General features: G+C 46.7%; 1 protein-coding gene across 1 annotated transcript in view; it reads left to right on the forward strand.

Moving 5' to 3' along the window:
• The first annotated feature begins 1,136 nt into the window (after nt 1–1,136).
• Nucleotides 1,137–19,557, forward strand: part of RYBP (RING1 and YY1 binding protein) — a 48,539-nt gene continuing 30,118 nt past the window's right edge. Inside the window, exons 1-2 of the mRNA XM_072876211.1 lie at nt 1,137–1,355; nt 2,303–2,428. Coding sequence (XP_072732312.1) covers nt 1,324–1,355; nt 2,303–2,428 — 158 coding nt within the window. The 5' untranslated portion in view covers nt 1,137–1,323. The remainder of the gene's footprint in view (nt 1,356–2,302; nt 2,429–19,557) is intronic.

Below are 19,557 nucleotides of genomic sequence, written 5' to 3' on the forward strand. Positions count from 1 at the left end.
CTTGTGCTCGTGCAGCTAGGAGTGGTTGAACCAACTTTTGTCTTTACTCATCGCTCATTACCCCGTCCTTCCTCAGCTGTCCATTGCCCCCATCTCCTCCTGTAGCCGCTGCTGAGGAACCGGCCCCCTGTGAAAAGTGGCTCAGCAAAGACGGCAAGGGCTTGTCCTTAGCATATTGCCGTCCAGCCTGCCACGCCAGCGTTTCTGCAGGCCCGAAGGGGCAGGGGGGAAACTCGGGGCAGGACTGCCGCTTTTTGGGAAATGCTAGTTTTAGCCACCTCAAGAGTTTTGCAGAACCACAGCTTGTGCTTTCCATGGAGTGGGTAGATCATTGAGGGATTGATGGGAACGTTTCCGGAAGACGACGGCAGCGCTGTCAAAACGCCTTTGGCTCTGTACGAGCTAGCGACCTGACCCAAATCAGAAAGGAAATGCATGAGGTAGCAGCCGAGGCATTCGTGAAGGCACAGGGAGCCCGTGCCTGAGGAAAGGGCGCGGAGCAGGAGCTCGCTCCCGGCTGCCCAACCCCACGGGGTAACTTCCAGCGCGGCCGCACGGCGGGGCGAGGCACGGTTTGGCCGCCCTTCCCCTCGGGGAGCGGGCCCACGCATCCCCCGTCCCCCGCCGACTGTCGCCGGTACCTGCTGCCCCTCCCGTCGCCCGCTCCCGCCCCGCGGGCAGGACGGGGCCGCACGGCCGCGCTCCCCCCTCACGGGCTCCCGCCCGCAGCAGGCCCCGGCGGGGGCGCCGCCGGCCTCAGCCCCGCTCCCCCGGGGACGGGCAGGCGACGAGCCCTCTGAGGGGGAAGGGACGGGAAAGGAAGGGGCCACCCGCCACCGCCGGCTGAGAGGAGCCCGCCTCCCGCCGCGGCGGGGTCCCGGTGCGGGGGGCAGCGCCCGCGGCGCTGAAGGGAGGGAGGGAGGGAGGCGGCCCGAAGGGGCTCCCGGCCGGGGGCGGAGGGCCGCGGCGGGGCGGGGGTGGGACCCGTCGGGGAGGCGGCGCGGCGCAGGGGTCGCTCCCCGCTCTCCTCCCCGCCAGGACTGGCGGCGGGGCCGCCCCCATTGGCCGCGGCGCGGCGGCGAGCTCCGCCCGCCGGAGCGGCGCGGCGCGGGGAGGGAGAGGAGGGGGGAGGAGGAGGAGGAGGAGGAGGAGGGAGGGCGCCGGGCTGCGCTGCGCTGCTAGTCTGGAGCGGAGCCTGGCAGCGGCAGGAGCGGCGGCGCGGGGGTGAGGAGCAGCCGGAGCCTGCTGGACGGAGGCAGCCCCGTCCCCCTCCCCTCCCCCTCGCCTCTTTCTTTGTGCGCAGGGCAGGGGCGGCCCCGATCCATGGTCATGGGCGACAAGAAGAGCCCGACCAGGTGAGCGGGGGCGCGGGGGGGGGGGGGGCGGGCGGGGAGAGGCACCTAAGATGGAGGGAGCGCGGCGGGGGCCGCCCCTGCCTGCCCCTGCCCCGCCGGCGGCGGCGGGCCCGGCTCGGCGCTGGCGCGGCGGGAGGGGATGGCGGTGGGTAGGCCCCTGGCTGGTAGTTGCGTGCGTGTGCTCCGCCGCGGGGGAAGGGGGGGCGCGGCGGCGAGGGGCTCCTAAGATGGAGGGAGCGCGCGGGGAGGGGGGCGGCGTGCCCGCGCCGCCCCGCCAGGTACGCGGGGGGCCGGGGCGGGGGGGCTGCGGGCGGGGAGGGAGGGAGGGAGGCTCCTAAGATGGAGGGAGCGTGGAAGGGCAGCAGCAGCAGGAGGAGGAGGAGTGCCGGTGTCTCCCTGCCTGCCGCCGGTGCCAGGGCTGGTCTGGTGTGAGAGCAGCCATGGCGGCTCCGCTCGCTCGCACTCCCGCTCCGCGCACTCGCTGCTCCCAGACAAAGGGAGGTTTAACAAGGTGGAGGAGGGAACGCGCCTCCCAGCCTTCAAACTCTCCCACCCTCCCTCCCACCCTCCCTACGAGGGGGGGGGCGGCCCCCGCCGCGGTGCGGGGGGCGCCGGGGGACGCGGCCGGCCCGGCCCGGCTGGATTCGGCTCGGCCCGGCCCGGCCCGGCCTGGCCCTCCCGCGGCCCGGGGCGGAGCGCGGCGCCGCACCGCACCTCTCCGGGCGCCGGCCGCGGTAGGTGTTTGTCGGCTGTTCCCGGGCGCGGGGGGAGAGCGGCGGTGAGAGCAGGCGCTGGGTTTCGGGGCTCTGTAACATGGTTTCTCATGTGTGTGTTTTCTTTCTCTCCTCCTCCTCCTCCTCTCCCTCCTCCTCCCGCCGCCTCTCTCCTCCTCCCCAAACACACACGTACACACGCTTCCCCTCTCCCTCTCCCTCCCCCTCCTCAAGGCCGAAAAGGCAAGCCAAACCTGCAGCCGACGAAGGCTTTTGGGATTGTAGCGTGTGCACCTTCAGGAACAGCGCCGAAGCCTTCAAATGCAGCATCTGCGATGTCAGGAAAGGCACCTCCACAAGGTACGTCCGCACCTTTCGACGCGGCTTTCGCTCTGTGCTGGGCTGCGCCAACTTGTTGATTTTTTTCACTGTTGCCCGGATATCGGCTGGTTGCACACACCACCACCCCTTCCCCCCCCCCCCCACCCCCTGTTGCAGTCCCTTCTGTCCCCGTTCAAAAGCTTGTCGATTTTAAAAATTCTCTTTCAACCGTTTAATTGGAGCTGGAAGACATGTTTCGCGGATGTGGCAGCGACCTGAATCTTTTCGCTGTTCTGTGCTTTTTTGTCGCTGATGTATGGAGGACCTCTTGGAGATCCGCAGGCAGCCAGAAACGTTCTGACTGTGGTTTGGGGCAGACAGTTTTTTGTGGTTTGGGTGGAGATTTACCTGTGTTTTCTACAGGAGTAGAAATGATTGAGGATTAGGGAGCGAGAAGGGAAGCGGCTGAAACTAAAGATGCCGCAAGAACAACAACTCCCTTCCTGAGATGTTGATCTCCTGGTGTCTGTTGTCATCCAAAAGGAGTCAGCTTTGTGCTTAGTGTGGGAATGGTGCAGATTTCTGAAAGCTTTAGCTGTCAGGTCTCTCTGATTGCCTTGCGCTGAGTAACTGTGGAAATCTATATGGGATAGTGAAGATGACTTACAGTAGCTAATTTAATTTAAAAAAAAAACCCAAAACTTGCACTCTCCCAGTTAATGGGTTCAGAAAGTTTGTCCTAGAAATATCGGTTGGCACTAAAACAGGCATGTGGTGCTCTGCTTTTTCTTTCTTCTTCGGATTTGTTCTACCATGTTGACTTCTGATTTTGTTCATATTGTACCTTCAAAATGTGAGTTCCCGTTGCTCTGCTCTGCCAAGGAAGTAGTCCGTAAGATTTCCATTGTGAAAGGCATCGTTTTCCTCCTTTGAGTGAAGCAGTGTTTTGAGATGCTCTCATCAGCAGGCTGTTTGCATGACTTGGCTGTCTTGACTTGATTGACAAAGGAGGTGAAAGCGTGTTTGGTTGGTTATTGTTCGCACTGTGCTTTAGACAATGTGAAGTGCCTACATTTTTAATGGGGAGCATGCTTTTGGGCCATTGAAACTGTCTGAGTTACAGCAACAGAGTGCTGTAGTGCTTCACCGTGTGTTTTATGATTCACATTGGCTACAAGTATCCCTAAGCATTTTAAAAAATATACAGAGGTGTTGAACTTCCAACAATTTTAAATAGTGTAGTTACAGCATTAAATAACGTTAAGCTTTTGGGACAGTAGTGTTCTGTATGCACCTAGAGCTGATTCTTCACTTGTTTTGTTCAATCTTATTTTGTCACGCAACTAAGCCTTCACAGCATGCTTGATTTCTATGGTTTTCTGTTTCCTTAGCTTCCCTGTTGGCTCAGGTGAAACAGGTTGATCCTACAGTTGCCTGGTGTTTAACTGCGCTACTACAGTGCGTAGCCTTGCAGTCACCGAGAGTTCTCACAGCGTCATGTCAAGCATGTGCATGGGTGTTTGTAGGAGGAGTCTTAATGAGATGTAGGAGCCGATATGGGTTGTATCTTGTATCAGACTTGATCATTTTCATTTGACCACTATGCTGATGTTCCTTTTGAGAGCAGCAGCTTTCTCTTGCATGCCCTTACTTTTTTTTTAATTATAATTTTCAAACTGTTTGAGGTAGTAGGATGTTTTGTCTTTTAAAGGACCCTTAAGAGGAATAGCAGTTGGTGATTTCAGGTTAAGAGCTGTAGCCTTACTTGCAGATGTGATCCTCGGGTCTAGAACATTGTACTTCTGTTTAGCTTTTAATGGACCCTTATGAATGGCTTCTAATTTTAATTCATTTAATTCATCAGCTTTCTATTCATTTTTGCTGCTTTTTAAATTGCTTTTGTTTGTAGAATTTGAGAAAGTATTTAAAATATTCAATGGACCATCATGTCTTCTTGCATATTTATGTCATTTATGAATAAATATAACCAAAACCAGGAGTGATTGAACATTGTGAGTGAGCGTCATATGTTGAGAAGACCGGGGAGGTCAGAGTTCTTTGTTGTGGTATTGCTTTGAGTGTTACAGTATGTGACGTATGAGTCGATGCTGGGGAAATTCTTCAGAATTTTTAAAATAAATGACTGATGTAAAGGTACTTAACAAGTTATGATTGATAATTTATTACTTGAAATAGAAGGTGTCTGATGAGCTTGACTTTTAAGTTGCAGTTTGACAAGTTGATGACACTTTTCCACATTTAAAACTGCCTTGCTTCATTAAGGCTTACTTCAGTAACACTTATCGGAAATTTATCAAACTCACTTTTAAAAAAACTCGAAGTAGTGAAAGACAGACATGATAGACGTGGTGAGGCAACTGGTTGTCATCAAATTACTGTGTGCAATTACAGTATGCCTAGTTTTTTTATTAAGATCTGGTATGACCCCCTTACTCCTCCGTGAAGCCAGTTATTTGCTGTAGAATTTACTTTGACTGATAAATATCCTCTGATTTGAGAACTAGTTAGGACATCAGCTAATTCTCACCATGCGTATTTTTTCAGACTCAATATAACCTGTTAGTGTGTGGGAAGGGTGACTGGCAGCAGTTAGAAATTTTACTTTCTCAGATCCAACTGTCCCCTGTCCCTAGAATCTCATAAAAGGAGCTTCAAACGCAGTGAGTTTTAGAGTTAACGTGCCAAGTCCGAATCACTGTAGATGCTAAACAGTTAAATTGCACCTGAATGCTTTTTCAAGGAGCTGTTTGTAAGTATTATTTCAGTTGCACTTTTAAATAAAAATGAGGTCAAATCCATCTCAAGAGAACTGGGAGTTGTCGTGCAAAGATTATATTAAACCTGTAGTACTTACTTGAATACTGGATTTGTTACGGTATGTCACTAACTCCCTTTCCTCAACTTTATTCTTGCTATTTTATGGTTAAACTTTATTATGCTCTATTTAGGCAAGTATGTTGAGTTTTTCTACGGTTTTCCTTCTGTGAGGATCACGGCAAAGATATAAGCTATGTTCAACACAACGTTCAGTTTGGAGAGATGATGATTTAACTGGCTAGCTCGGGAGTGATCAATGGTAATGTGTTTGCTGGGGTGTACGATACTTTTTTTCTTTCGCAGAGGTTTTTGTTTTGGTGTAACAGTGCAGAGAACTGGTGCTGGCCACCACTTCCACTCGCATCCCGCACCTCTTCTGGTGCTTTGCTCTGGTGTAGCCCCACCAGCTCCTGCACATAGGAGAAGGCTTGAATTAAAACTTCTGCCGGAAAGTTTGCTCCACAGACGTGTGTTCCCTTCCAATATCCATTACTTCTTCAAACGCGGAAGGAAAGTTTACTTTGGATTTCCTAGGAATGTGAGGGCAGAATTTGGCCTCATATTTCCCGTTACGGGGAGCTGTGTGTTCCTATTTGAGGGTAGGCAATGGCTCCCTGTTTCCATTTGTTTTTCTTAATGGTGTTCTTGCTCCTCTTCCCCTTTGGTTCTCTGATGGTTTACATATGTTTTGTTCCTGTACACCTCTTCTTGTAGCTTCCTCTCTCCTCCCAGGCACGGCTGCGCAGAATGTTTCTGCATGGGATTGCTTTCAGACATCATTGTGAGGGAGAATATTTCCCCCCCGCCTCTGATTTCACAAAGGTAGTTACTATTTTCTGAAGCTTTCCTTTTGGATAAATAGGCAAGCGGTGCAATGTGGTGGAGCTCCTCTGATGTTAATTTTTCTCTAACTTTAGGATAAGTACTTTCCTTTTCCGAACTTCACATCCTCTGTCGTGAATGTGCCTTGATTGCAGCGAAACGCCCTAAAAAAAGTCAGTAGAAGATGCTAGAGCGACAACTGGATGTCTGACATGCAAATTAACAAAACAATGGGACTTTTTAGTACAAAATCAATAAGTTGTAGTGTGTATGTCCTCTGCAAGGCATGCACTTAATAAGCATTTCTGTTGTATTTGTTGCTAATACCTGTATGCCTAAAGTGCATGGTTTGGGGTTTGCATCAAGTGATTTGAACATACGTTTCGTTGTGGAGTGCTCAAGGAGTGTTTGTCAGTAGTGCTTCACTCTTTTGCCATCCCTATTTTTGAAAGGAGGCCAAGCTGAAACTATTAATCATAATTTTAAAATGAATTTCCTCTTGTGTGGAACAGGTGTCTCAGATAGATACTGGCCTTTGTTCCCCTTCAGTTCTCCAGAAAATTCCTTTGCATGTTTGCAGAATCTAAGCTAGCACCTTGAAGGACGTAAACTACTGTCCATTTCACCATTGAAAAGTATTCTCTTGTTCTGCATCCAAGCTGAGCTGACCAGAATAGACACCAGATAGTCCTGCTATTCCTGGAATGAAGAATCAGGCTCATGATCCTGACCTCCGTACAACTAACATATGCCCTGCTTATTTGCCATGTATTTGCAGGACTGTTCTTCTAAAAATGCTTGCTTTGGTCTGTAGCTGTTGGTGTAGGTTGGAAGCAAAGTGGTTTCATTCAGTTCTTTCAAGTTAAATAGCTTTCACCTGCATTAAGGTGGGTTTTATTTAACATCATAGCTGGCCTTTAAGTTGGTTATTTTCTATAAAAATGGAGTATGTGACTTGTCTGGAAAAAGCTATTGTGGAAGGGACGTTGGTGCCTTTACTCTGGAATGTTTGTTTTACTAATTGGCCATTTAGATCTATGGTTAAATCATGCCTATTTTTCCCATTGATTGCTGAAGTTAAATGGCAGTTGGATCAGGTGGAGCGGAGCGTGGTCTGTACCAGCTTGGAGTCATGCCAGTGCTCCATGGGGCCATCCAGATCCTAAGGATGTGTCCCCTTGGGGACTGCTTTCTTGGTAATGGATGATGAAAACAGTGTAACTCTGCCTAGGTAGTTCTGAGTGCTGGAATGCATGATACCTGTTTGCAAAATGTTTGCCCACATGCAAGGAGTTCTTCAGACCTCTGCTGTCTCATACCTTGCTTACCAGCACTGTCTAAAAGTAATTAGCTGTTACTTTCTGAGTTTGTAGATGAGGAGTACTTTTGCTAGGTCTGGCAAACCCACCAGGGCACGGGAACTAAGGACAGGAGAAGCCTTCTGCAAACCTAGCATTTTACAAGCAGACAATGCTGATGGTTCACAGCAAGCCCCAAATTCTGGCGCTCTGGTTTGACGATACACGAAGTTTGATTTCATGACTCGTATTGCTGGACTCCAGGTGCCTCAGCCACGTGGCCTGGGGTATTGATCCGTTATTAACTGACTACTGGTACAGATTCATGCTACACTTATTTTTTTAACTAGCACAGAGTTCATCTGTGAGACTTCATCTGAGGAGATGAAGCTGTTCAGCTTCAGATCAGCTATTATCTCTCATCCTGGTGCAACCATAATACTGGCATGAGATCTGCATCTTGTACTTGGGCTCTTTGAAAGAAATTAGAGTTGTGTCCTGATTTGCTCTTTGTTAGTGTTGGCTCTGGCATTAATGATCTCATTACCATCACCCCAGGATTTCTCTTGGGTCTCAGCACCTCTGGGAAATCATTCTCAGCAGGGAGGATCCTCAGTATTGATGTGCAGCACCTTGGCAATACCCCTTCACAATGATTGCCAAATTTGGGTGCCTGAAATGCTGTAGGTGACAAACACAGTAGGTACTGTGGTGGCTGCTGTGACTCACTTTGCTTCTACTGCTTGAATAGGATCCTGTTAAGGAATAATAGCTATACCTGTTGTGGTGCTTTTTTATTAGGGGAAAAAAAAGCCTTTATGTTAAATAACATAGTAAAATCTGTGTTACAGTTTTCATGTGCATTACCCATGTGCATTACCCATTTGGGTTAAATGATTGTGGATGGCAGGGTTTAAAGATCGATCTCTGATTTCTGTTGGGAGACTGTATAAAGATCTAATAGATAAACTGCGACACTGAGCGTGTTAATCTATCACTGGTAATATGCAGCATGGATATTATTCATTTTTCCCTTCCTCCATAGACTGCTTTTTTGGGAGATGGAAATCTAAATGAAAGTATGTATGTGCGTGTAGGAAGAGAGGGCATGTAGCTTTCTTTTATTGCTGTAAACAGACATTGCATCCACTGGGATACTGGCCCTCTCTCTCGGCAGGTCCTTGTGGGGAACTGGTAGGCAGAGGAATGCCGAGCAACTTTCTCTGCGTGCCTTTCTTAATTGCCCTGATTGTTTCATGTTCCCGTCAGCTGGCTGCGGAGGGGCTGCTGCATTTGCACGACTGGCGTGTGTATTTGCACACTGTGGGTTCATCTAATAAGTGGAACCTTGTATGAACTGGAAAGAGAAAAGTGTTTGCGCAGTGTTGACCAGCACAATAGCGGAGAGGAGGGAGGTGGTGGATGCGGAGCGTGGTTCTCTGTGGCCACCCTCGACTCCTGTGGGATCTTGGCTGACTGTCCTGTGCTGCCTGTTAGTGTTCCCCAGCAGCTTGTAGTGCTGTGGGGCTCTGTTTTGGCTGAGCTGTTAGGCCCCTGAAATCAATGCATGGGACCAAATACCAATGAGGATTGAAGATTGGCAGGTAACGTGCTGTGGATGGGTTATTTTGGCTGGCCACATCCAGCTTTTGTGCTATAGCCTGGATACCCCTGCTGTAACACCAGGCTGATCGTGAATCAGGTGTCACTTATTCTCCGGCTGCTGTGAGACCTGCTTTGCGTTAGCAATGTGAATTAAACACCTTTGCTGTTGGTAAGCTCATTGTTCCCTGCTGTGGTGCTGCTCCTTTTCTTCCTGCTCTGTTGGGCTTAAACAAGCAGACAGGTCCTTCCAGGGTCCTTTGGTGAGAAACACAGAAGTTCATGGCACTTCTGGAGAGTCCTGCTGATGTGCAGGAGTATGGCAGCAGGGCAAGAGATACAGCTTACAGAGTGCTCCTATATTAGGTGAAGGATCTGTTCTGCTCGTCCTTTATTATATGCATCTCTCCTTGTCTGTGTAATTCTTCTTATGAGGAAACCCACTGACCTATTTTGTGGGATTTCAGGTGGTTCTGTAGGTTAGTGGGTTTCAGTCCTGCAATGTAGGTCACTCACAAGGTGTGCTGGAGTTTCATAACATGTAGCTCTGACCTGAAATGAGATTCATACAAACTCTCTGTGGCTGTGTCTTGCAGCTGTACTTTATGTCTCTCTTTGCACTGGCCACCTCCTTCACAAGGTAAAAGGAGAAATCTAGGCATTTCCAGAGGGAAAGGGTCTTACAGGAGCGTTTGTGAGGATTTATTTAAAGTGTGTATGTTTCAGACAGGTAAGGGCAAATTATCGTTATTGCCACTTCATGTTTATTAAGGACATGGCAAAGAAAGCAGACCACCAGTTACTGAGTAACTGGTACATGCTACCCTAAGCAGATGTCCGGGATTACACAATATGACAGAAATAATGTGGAAATGTCTCCATTACATTTATGTAAGTTCCTTTTACAGCTGACACATGCTAAATACATTGATTGTCTCTTTGTGCAGACAGATTTTCTTTACATCAGCCAGAGCTCCTTTCACGCTTTTTTTGGTACATCTGGAGGTACAACCAAATCCTTAACATCGCTCTTCCCGTAAGCCAGCTATTAATTAGGATCATGCTCTTTGTAGCAGAGTGCTAATTGGTACATCAACAAATTTACTGCCTGTTAAACATGGGAAAGATTGTAATTCTGACTGGCTCAAATATAAATGAGAGGGAAAAGCATCACTTCTCCTTTCTGGCCTGGTGGGTTTTGTTTGACTGTTCAGTAACTCGGTACCTTCAGTCAGATGAATCTCAACTCATTCCTAGAAAAAACAAAACTAACTGGCTAAAACTGGGCATTGTTTTGATAGTATTTTATTATTGAAGTGCTGCCTGTGTTTCTGAAAGTTAAAAGTATACCCACAGCCAATACTCTGTTAAGTAATACTGGAAATGGATGAGAAAAAGGGGTTGTAGGGATCTAAAGTACAGATCGTGAAACCAAGAGACCTGATTTTGAACCTGTGGTCTTATTTGAGACACTGGCCTGGGACTGTGGAGTAACCCCCTATGCTACAAGGATCAAAATTCTAAAAATCTGTAATTATGTTCTTTACTGCAGAAGTCTTGTAATAGTCAAATTGATTTTAACCTTCTGACTGATAAACATTTTGAAGCATACATTTTATGGCAATTTGCTGAGAGCTGAAGTGTTCCATGTTTAAGTAAGCACAGTGTATGCTGTATGTCAGTTGCTATATGGAGGTGCAAACTTCCGAAACTATATTTACAACTTACAGGGGAATATGTTCAGGAGTTCTAGAAACTTTAGTTTGAGGATCTTATCACATTGGTTGTCTTTAAACAAAATGGAAGCAAAACAAGTCAGTTTTCGATTCTGTTTAGCAGTAAACAAGGAATAAATGTTTAGATGTATTTTTTCAAGCGGAGTGTTCTCTGGGATTTCAGAGTTATGATGGATTGCTTGTAACATGCAGAGGTGCTAAGTGAGACAAAATATCTTACCTGAGATAAAGCTGCCTTCTTCAGATTTATATTGTTGAGTAGACAGACATGAGACTGATTATAATCTGAAATATTTTTCCTGAACTAAATTATTTTTGTGCAGGTGGAACTAGGTCTGGGTAATTCATGTGCAACTACATAGTCAAATCGGGGAGGTGGACAGAGGATGTAGAAGTACTAGGATTTGGTGGCTTCAGTGATGTTGCAAAGTTGATCTGAACCCTGCCCGATGAATGTTGAGTGTGTGTTACCCCCTGTGCCCTGGTCCTGCTCCTGAATGTGCAGTGTTTTTGGAATTAAAGGGGTTGTTCTTAATTGACCCCTTTTAAAAATTTTATTATCTGTGTACTAAATAAATATATGGAAGGATTTGTATTTTCTTTCACTTCTATTTGCAGGTGTCAGTGGGGATAGTATGTTAGTGTGATTTAAGCCTGTGTAAAAGAGGCTAGAACTCATCCTTTAGCAAATCAGCTAGCTAAATATCCCTGAGTTGCCATTCTTTAATCTGTATGGTTGTATTCACTGTCTGTGTTGTAATTTGACCAAGAAATTTATGTCTATGTTAGGTGATTCATTCCTTTGTTAAAAAAAAATCATCTAGATTAGCAGAAGGACATAAATCTTATTTGTCCTTGTTGGACAAAGCATGCATATATGTTCAGGTTGTTGGAAATGTGTGTTTCTGCTGAAACATTTGGCTCTACGTATCTTGGAGCTCTTATTCTGAAAGTGCTTTCACTGTTTTTTCGGAAGTGGTACTGAGCACTTTCTCTTCCCGAGATGAGATTTCAATAACAGAGGCAATACATTGATGGACGATGGCCCTGTGATGGAGTCAATCAGCTAGTGCAGTCATTTGTCTCCTGGGGATACAGGGTAGAGCACATCGTTAGCAGCAGAAGGGGAGGCTTTCCTCTGTAATGCTAATAGGGCGAGGAAGCTCTGGTTGGTGCCTGTTGGCTGCTATTGCTCAGTTATTACAGGTGCCTTATGGAGAAACAAAACTGTTTTCATTTGTTATCTGTAACAGTCATGGGTGTGGATCAATTCAACAAAAATATTTAATAAGCTCTAGGAAGTGTTTCCAGTTCAGTGTGGTATTAGCAATTGGTAAACTTGTATCACCTAAAACCCCTTGTCATAAAAATGGTGAATTATTTTGGGGGAATTATGTGCATTTTATTGGTTTACACACAAGTAGCTTGACTTGTGTAGGAAAGACTGACAGCTGCCCGATGCCAGCGTGGGATTCAAAGGACGGTGTGTCTTAATCGGAGGAGAAATGTTGAAAGTGAAGCTGGTGGGTTGCAGAAGTTACTCTAATAGTGTCTGATGACATCAGGTTTCTGTCAAAGCAAAAGGCAGAGTGTACAGTAGCGATGGCAGGTGGCTTGTCAGAGGGATGGCTGGGTGGTGTGCTGTTGTGCAGCGACAGTAATGACTTAGCTTAAAGGTAGCTTGGTGTGCTCCAAGTGGTGGGCATCATCCAGCTTTGCTCAGGGAGGATGAGTTAACCTGCAAGTGGCTGTTCCTCTGTGGCTGCTTTGCTCCTTTTGGGGCTCTTGCCTCTCGGCGGAGGTGGCGTAGCGGTGGTCCTATTGGGAATGAGTGTGAGCTTGCACTGGGGTGGGCAGGAGTGCTCCTGTTATGGGATACAGGACTGCAAACTTTGCATAAGCAGTATCTTGGTGTCTGTCAATGGTGAATTCCCATGGGACACACAGTGGAACTATAAACGTTGGCAGAAAAGTGTTACTCTGGATGGCTGGCGGGTGTTTCTGTGTACTCGCCAGTGCTGTGAGTGGGGAGGTGGCAGCCAGGGCACTGCTTGTTGCGGGGACTGTTTTTTTTCCCCCCTCTTAACTTGCTGTGACTCCGGACAGTTAGGTAACTCACATGCATAGGTTTAACTGTCTGTAAAGCAAATGTAGTAAGAAGTCCCTACCACATATGCCTTATAGGAGGTTAAGTTAATTTTTGGAAAACGCTTTGAAATCCTGAAATACATTCTCGAAAACTACACATGAAGTCAGACTTAAAAAACTATGTTTATCTTCCTTTCTCTGAACTGTATAGGTAATTGTTTAAAAATAAGAGCAAGGGCAGCAAGAAAACAAATTATGGAAGGGCATGGTGGGTAGACTTTGAACACTTAATTTCACCATCATGTACAGTGATGTCTTTGCTCCTAAAGCACTGGAGGAATGGCACAGCTGTGTGCTGTATGGGTACTAAAGGCATGGGATTGTTAGTTTGTTGTGGTATAACCGCAGCCAGCAACTAAGGACCACACAGCTGCTTGCTCGCTCCCTCCTGGTGGGATGGGGGAGAGAATCAGAAAAGTAAAAGTGAGAAAACTTGTGGGCTGAGATAAAGACAGTTTAATAGGTAAAGCAAAAGCCACACACACAAGCAAAGCAAAACAAGGAATTCATTCCCTCCTTCCCATGGGCAGGCAGGTGTTCAGCCATCTCCAGGAAAGCAGGGCTCCATCATGCGTAATGGTTACTTGGGAAGGCAAACGCCATCACTCCAAACATTCCCCTTCCTCCTCCTTCCCCCAGCTTTATATGCTGAGCATGACACCATATGGTGTGGAATAGCCATTTGGTCAGTTGGGGTCAGCTGTCCCAGCCGTGTCCCCTCCCAACTTCTTGTGCACCCCCAGCCTCCTCGCTGGTGGGGTGGTGTGAGAGGCAGAAAAGGCCTTGACTGTGTGTAAGCTCTGCTCAGCAATAACAAAAAGATCCCTGTATTATCAACACTGTTTTCATCACAAATCCAAAACACAGCCCTATGCTAGCTACTATGAAGAAAATTAACTCTATCCCAGCCAAAACCAGCACATTCTCCACCCCTTATTCCATACCATTTATGTCATGCTCAGGTCCCACACTGTCCAATACAACCTCATTAACCATCACCCCCCTTCCCATCCTTTGATATAATACACAGGTATCATTCCCTTAGTCTATGGACCACCCCTGTGAAATGTCTGCAAAATGTCCACAAAATGTCCATTGAGTTCATTTAGCCCATGACTTTGGGCTCCATCTGTTATGGTGGTCACTCAGGACAGGAGAAGTGGTGTGTTGCATGGGGTTACTGGGCACCAAAGCCAGCTCAGGTCAGGTCACTGCTGCACTTGCACTGTTTCTTGCAAGGCTTGTCCTCCATTGGTTCAGGTGGTTCCTGCTATAGTAATTCCTATAACATGCTGTAACTCATATACTGGGTTACAACAATTTAAAGGTATTTCTATTACAGTCTCCACACCTTTGGACTGGACTATAGGATTTAACATTGCAATGAACTCCTCCCCTTGCCTCTGCTCCGGCTTGGACTTATCCACAGACTGCAGTCCCTTAGGGGTGTACCTGCTCCAAGTGGAGCCTTATCTATGAGCCACGGTCTCTGTGGGGGTATACCTGCTGCAGCATAGATTTATCCACGGCTACAGTCGCTTTGAGGTACACCTGTTCCAGCGTGGCCTTCTCCATGGCCCACAGTGCCTTCAGAGATATACCTGCTCCAGCATGGTCTTACCCACAGCCACAGTCCCTTCAGAAGTAAATTGGCTCCAACATGGCCTTGCCCATGGCTGCAGTCCCTCCAAGGGCGTACCTGCTCTGTTGTGGGCTTATCCATGGCCGCACACTTTGAGATGCTCCAGCATGACCTCATGCCCAGCCACTGATGCTTCAAGGTGTACCTGCTGCAGCATGGACTTATCCACAGCCACAGACGCTTCAAGGTGTACCTGCTCTGGTGTGGACTTATGCATGGCCATAGATGCTTTGGGGTGTCCTGCTGCTGCGTGGATTCATCCACAGGTCACAGTCCCTTTGACTTGAGCCCATGCTGGAGTTTCAGCCTGTCCAGTACAACAGCACAGAAACAGCAGGGATGCCCTGGCTCTCTGCCAGCCCAGGCGCATCACCATTGCTGTTATCAAAATGTTCCCAGGCACAGCAGAGTAAGATGATAAGCAGTACAGCAGCACAGCAAGCAGTGAAAGCAAAAAGCAGCCACTAACGAGCACTGGACTCTGATATACAGTAAGGCAAGCAAGCACAGGAGCCTGCCAATTAATAGCTGAACAGCAGTAATGGCTATAAATTCAAACTAGCACATTCCAGTCAAACCTGTCGTTATCTTGAACCCTTCAAGCCCCCTGCTGGGTGCCAAAAAGGACTGTCGTGGTTTAACCCCAGCTGCCAACTAAACCCCCAGTGAGCCGCTCGCTCACTCCCCCCACAGTTGGATGAGGGAGAGAATCGAGGGGGGAAAAAAAAAGGTAAAACTCGTGGGTTGAGGTAAAGGCAGTTTAATAGGGAAAGCAAAAGCTGCACGTGCAAGCAAAGCAAAACAAGGAATCCATTCACTCCTTCCCATGGGAGGCAGGTGTTCATCCATCTCCAGGAAAGCAGGGCTCCATCATGCATAACGGTGACTTGGGAAGACAAACGCCATCACTCCAAATGTCCCCCCTTTCCTCCTTCTCCCCCCAGCTTTATATGCTGAGCATGACGCCATATGGTGTGGAATATCCTTGTGGTCAGTTGGGGTCAGCTGTCCCAGCCGTGTCCCCTCCCAGCTTCTTGTGCACCCCCAGCCTCCTCGCTGGTGGGATGGGGTGAGAAGCAGAAAAGGCCTTGACTGTGTGTAAGCACTGCTCAGCAATAACAAAAACATCCCTGTATTATCAACACTGTTTCCAGCACAAATCCAAAACACAGCCCCATACTAGCTACTGTGAAGAAAATTAACTGTATCCCAGCCAAAACCATTACAGAGTTGCACAATTTTACATGTGGGTTAGCAGAGTAAAGAACATGCTTAATCATGGGTGTGGGAATACAATACTCTGGCAGCAATTAAGAGTCATTAATTAGAAGTACTTATTATCGGATGTGACTCAAGTTAGTTGTAAGTTGCTTAACTTCTGAGGTCAAAAAGATCTAATGCATCTGAGATGAGTGTCACTAGCATCCATGGGACTGCGGGGCTGTTCACAAGGACAGTCTGGAATACCAGAGCTCAAACTGAAATTTTGAGGTTCATTAAATGACTTATTGACAGCGACAGTTTCACAGCACCTGTACAAGCTGGGACCACGCATTTGCATTCAGAAGTTTAAATCTATGAAGGGTTCATTTATAGACTCTTAGTTGCATCAGCTGGGAACATAGAAGTGTGTACTGGGAATTTACACTGCTATGCTGAGGTTCGCTATTATTCAGCCAGCGTTCAAAGAAGTGATAGTGAAACTATAATAAGAGCTTCCCTGTTTGTGTGAAGAGGATGACATTTTTTTCCAATTACAAATTAACCATTTGATACAAAAATCAACAACAAACATGACAGTAGAACTTCATGCCTGTATGCCGCATGCCTACTCTGTAAATGCATGGGAGATCACACCTTAATGTTCAGTGTATGCATTTATAAAGATTTAAAATGTGAGGACAGTCTCACAGCTTGTGCTTGGAAGAGGCATTACTTCTGCCAATGGCCAGGCATGTCAAGCAAGTCATAGAAAATGGTCCATAATAAGGTACCTGTTACAGTTCTGTGCCAGTTCTCAGGGCTTTTCCTAAAGTGCAGGGAGAGTGACGGATGACACCTAGCAGTAGTTTGGTTTTATTTCCATCTCTTTAGTTTTCCCCCTCTTGCCTTTTTTTCTGCATTGTAAGCCAGACCGACTTTCCCACTGGCACTCTGAATTCAAAGCTATGAAAGTACACAGCTATGCACTACACTTGCTTGTTTTTAAAAGTCTGTCACAAGCATGAATGGTGGTTGTTTGTTTTTTTTTTTTCCTTACACAAAGGCATATATTGTAAGGAACAGGTTTACTTAGTCATGGGTGTGGGAATATGGACGCTGAAATTAGTTTAATAACAGTTGGTTGCTTTATTTCTGAATGTGCTAGCGTTTGCAAATCTGTCTTGGATCGACAGGTAGTTGATGCTTGTGGAGAATGTGACTTTTTGCTCTTTGCATTGATTTTTCTGAATTGTGTCCAGAGGCGGCAGAAGTCAGTGCAGCACTTTGTCGTCAGCTGCAAGGGCTGGATCGGGCCTCCAAGACCGATGCATCGAGAAGAAAGGGAATAAGTTGACATGAAACCTAACACAGTTATCTTTTGCGATCTCGCTTTGTTCCAAGACTATTTTTTTCCAGGGAGATTTTCTAATAGATAAAAAAAGAATTGAGAAATTAGTTGTATTGTATAAAGCCCTAAATGAGACTCAGGGGGAGAACTTGGTCTGTGTCCATGTAAGTGGAGGATGCCTCAGACCACTCATTGCTCTCGGTCATCCTGGAGCCTCTAAAGTTTGAATAGGGTGCGAGACTGATAAAACTTTGGATCTGTTTTTTTTAAAGTAAGTGTCATAGATGGTGACCAAACATTTTCTTGCTTTTAAGCAGAAAGAAACAATACCCAGAAAGTCCAGCATACTCAGCAAATTTTGCAGGGCTATAGTTCTCAATGAGTCTCATCTGTCTAGATGTTTAGTCTTTCTACTGCCAACTGTATAAAATTCTTGGTTTTGATGTTAGTGTACAAATATGCTAGTCCTCATATACCTGTGTGCTCACTTGGATCAAAAAGATTATATTCCTTCTCCATGGACTTGTATCCATGCCTTTGCTTTATATAGCTGGCAGATTATTAGTAGGTAAGATGGGTTGATTATCAGTGGCTTGCTGCTTTTCCTCTGTGCTCTACTTCAGAGTATTATCGTTAGCAGCTTTTAAAGTAAGGCTCCTCCTGGAATAATTTCTGGCTCGAGGCAGGAAAAGTTTTCTTACCAGTTTTGAACTACTGGGACTATTGTGTTTTTTGAAATCCTATTCATTGCTTACAAAACTGTTACAAGTACGTCTTGAATCATGCATAGCCTGAAGAATATCCTGGGGGTAGGGAGACATAAATAATTGTTTAATTGGGCTGGTCTGCTGTGTAGCTTATATCATGTTGAGTATATGGAAAGGACTGATTTTATTTAGTGTTTTACAGTAACAGTTCTCCGAGTCCTAAGCTGTTACTAATCTTAGTAAAATTTAATGTGGTGTTAAGCAAGACATGCAAATGTGTTTTGACTTAAGCTTTTAGTTTGTGAATAGAAATGTTGCAGATCTCTCACCTTTCAAATGTTTGGCAATTATGCTAACCGAAATCTTACAAGGAAGAGTGGTACAAGGAAAACAACATCGTATTGGAAGGAAAAGAACTTTGTGATTAACACTTACAAATAGTTAATAACTATTCTTATATTTAATTAGATTTATGAAAAAAACATGTCTTCAGTGGTTGTTAGCAGAGGTGGCAGAAATCTGAGTAATACATCAACATTGTTTTAATTAAAAATACATTGATATTCTCCTAAAAATTCACTTTTGACATCCAGCTCTTAGGCTTAAAATGAGTGTAAAACTTAGCTTTTTATACTACAGGAAAACATGCTCTTGTGCTCAAAACATGCAGCAAAAGCAATCCCATGAAAATCAATTAGAATAATAGAGTACAACCATTGCAAAATATCATTAACAATAGTTAAGTAATTATCCCACTGCATGACTTTGCAAGAGGGATAAATAATGCATGTGGAATTGTGTTGGAGCCTGCAAGGAAGATTCATGCTGGCAGAGTGGGTGGGAAGGGTGAAGGCAGAGCACCCGTCCAAGGAGGGGGTCTGCTGGGTCCGGTGGCTGATGATTGAAACCTTTCAGTGCCTGTGATAACAAAGACGCAAAAGAGACCCAGTTTTCTGTTTTTCTTATAATTTCAAGATGGCCTTCGGGAAGAAGTCTTCCTTTGCTGTGTTAGCACAGCTTGACTCCAGCTGCTTCTTGGAGCTGCCCAGCTGGTCCTGAGTGGGTGGGTTTTGGGCTTTGGGGTGCGAGCACGGCCATCCTTTGGGGGGCTGCCTTTCGGAGTAGTGGAGCGGGCACCCGGCCGGGGTCCAGCTGTGCCGTCAGAAGGGTAGAAACCCCCGAGATGGCACCACATGAGGGTGCCGCTCCCAGCAGCTCACTGCCTTGCCTGGCACACTGCTCTTAACTTCTCTGTATTTCACCCACATTCTGTATTTTACCACTCTGTAGGTCTGGACTGCTCCTTGTCTGCCATTTGTTGGGCTGAGAGCTACTTAGTGCATTAATGCAAGGCTTGGAGTCCCATTGGCAGTGCGTCCCAGCCCCTGACCGAGCTGTCTGGTCAGCAGGAATATTGGCTATTTTTTCAGTGGATAGATGAGGGTTTTGGTTTTTCTTCCTTTCAGCTAGAACTGAATACTCCGAATCCGTCAGTTGCTGTCAAGAGGATTGTACTTTGGATTAGTGAGCTACTGGAAGCAGTCTGAATCATTGCCATTAAAAGCATGCCGAACAGCAGTGTAATTAATAGTTATATAATGTCACCAACAGGCTTAGGAAACTAGAATGTAACTTGAACAGAAATACAGCCCCATGGAATCCCTGCATCGCCTAAGGACCACCGTGCATTTAAAGGATGATGCTTTTCTTCCTGGGACCATTATGGTCAGGGCAGGTTTGTTGCTGTGGTGTTGCTTCCATCACAAGACGTATGGAAGCACCCTTCTGTGCCTTTCCCCTTCCCCTCTTTTTCTCCGATGTCTT

Source organism: Ciconia boyciana, chromosome 11 (assembly GCF_034638445.1).
Source record: "Ciconia boyciana chromosome 11, ASM3463844v1, whole genome shotgun sequence".
NCBI lineage: Eukaryota > Metazoa > Chordata > Aves > Ciconiiformes > Ciconiidae > Ciconia > Ciconia boyciana.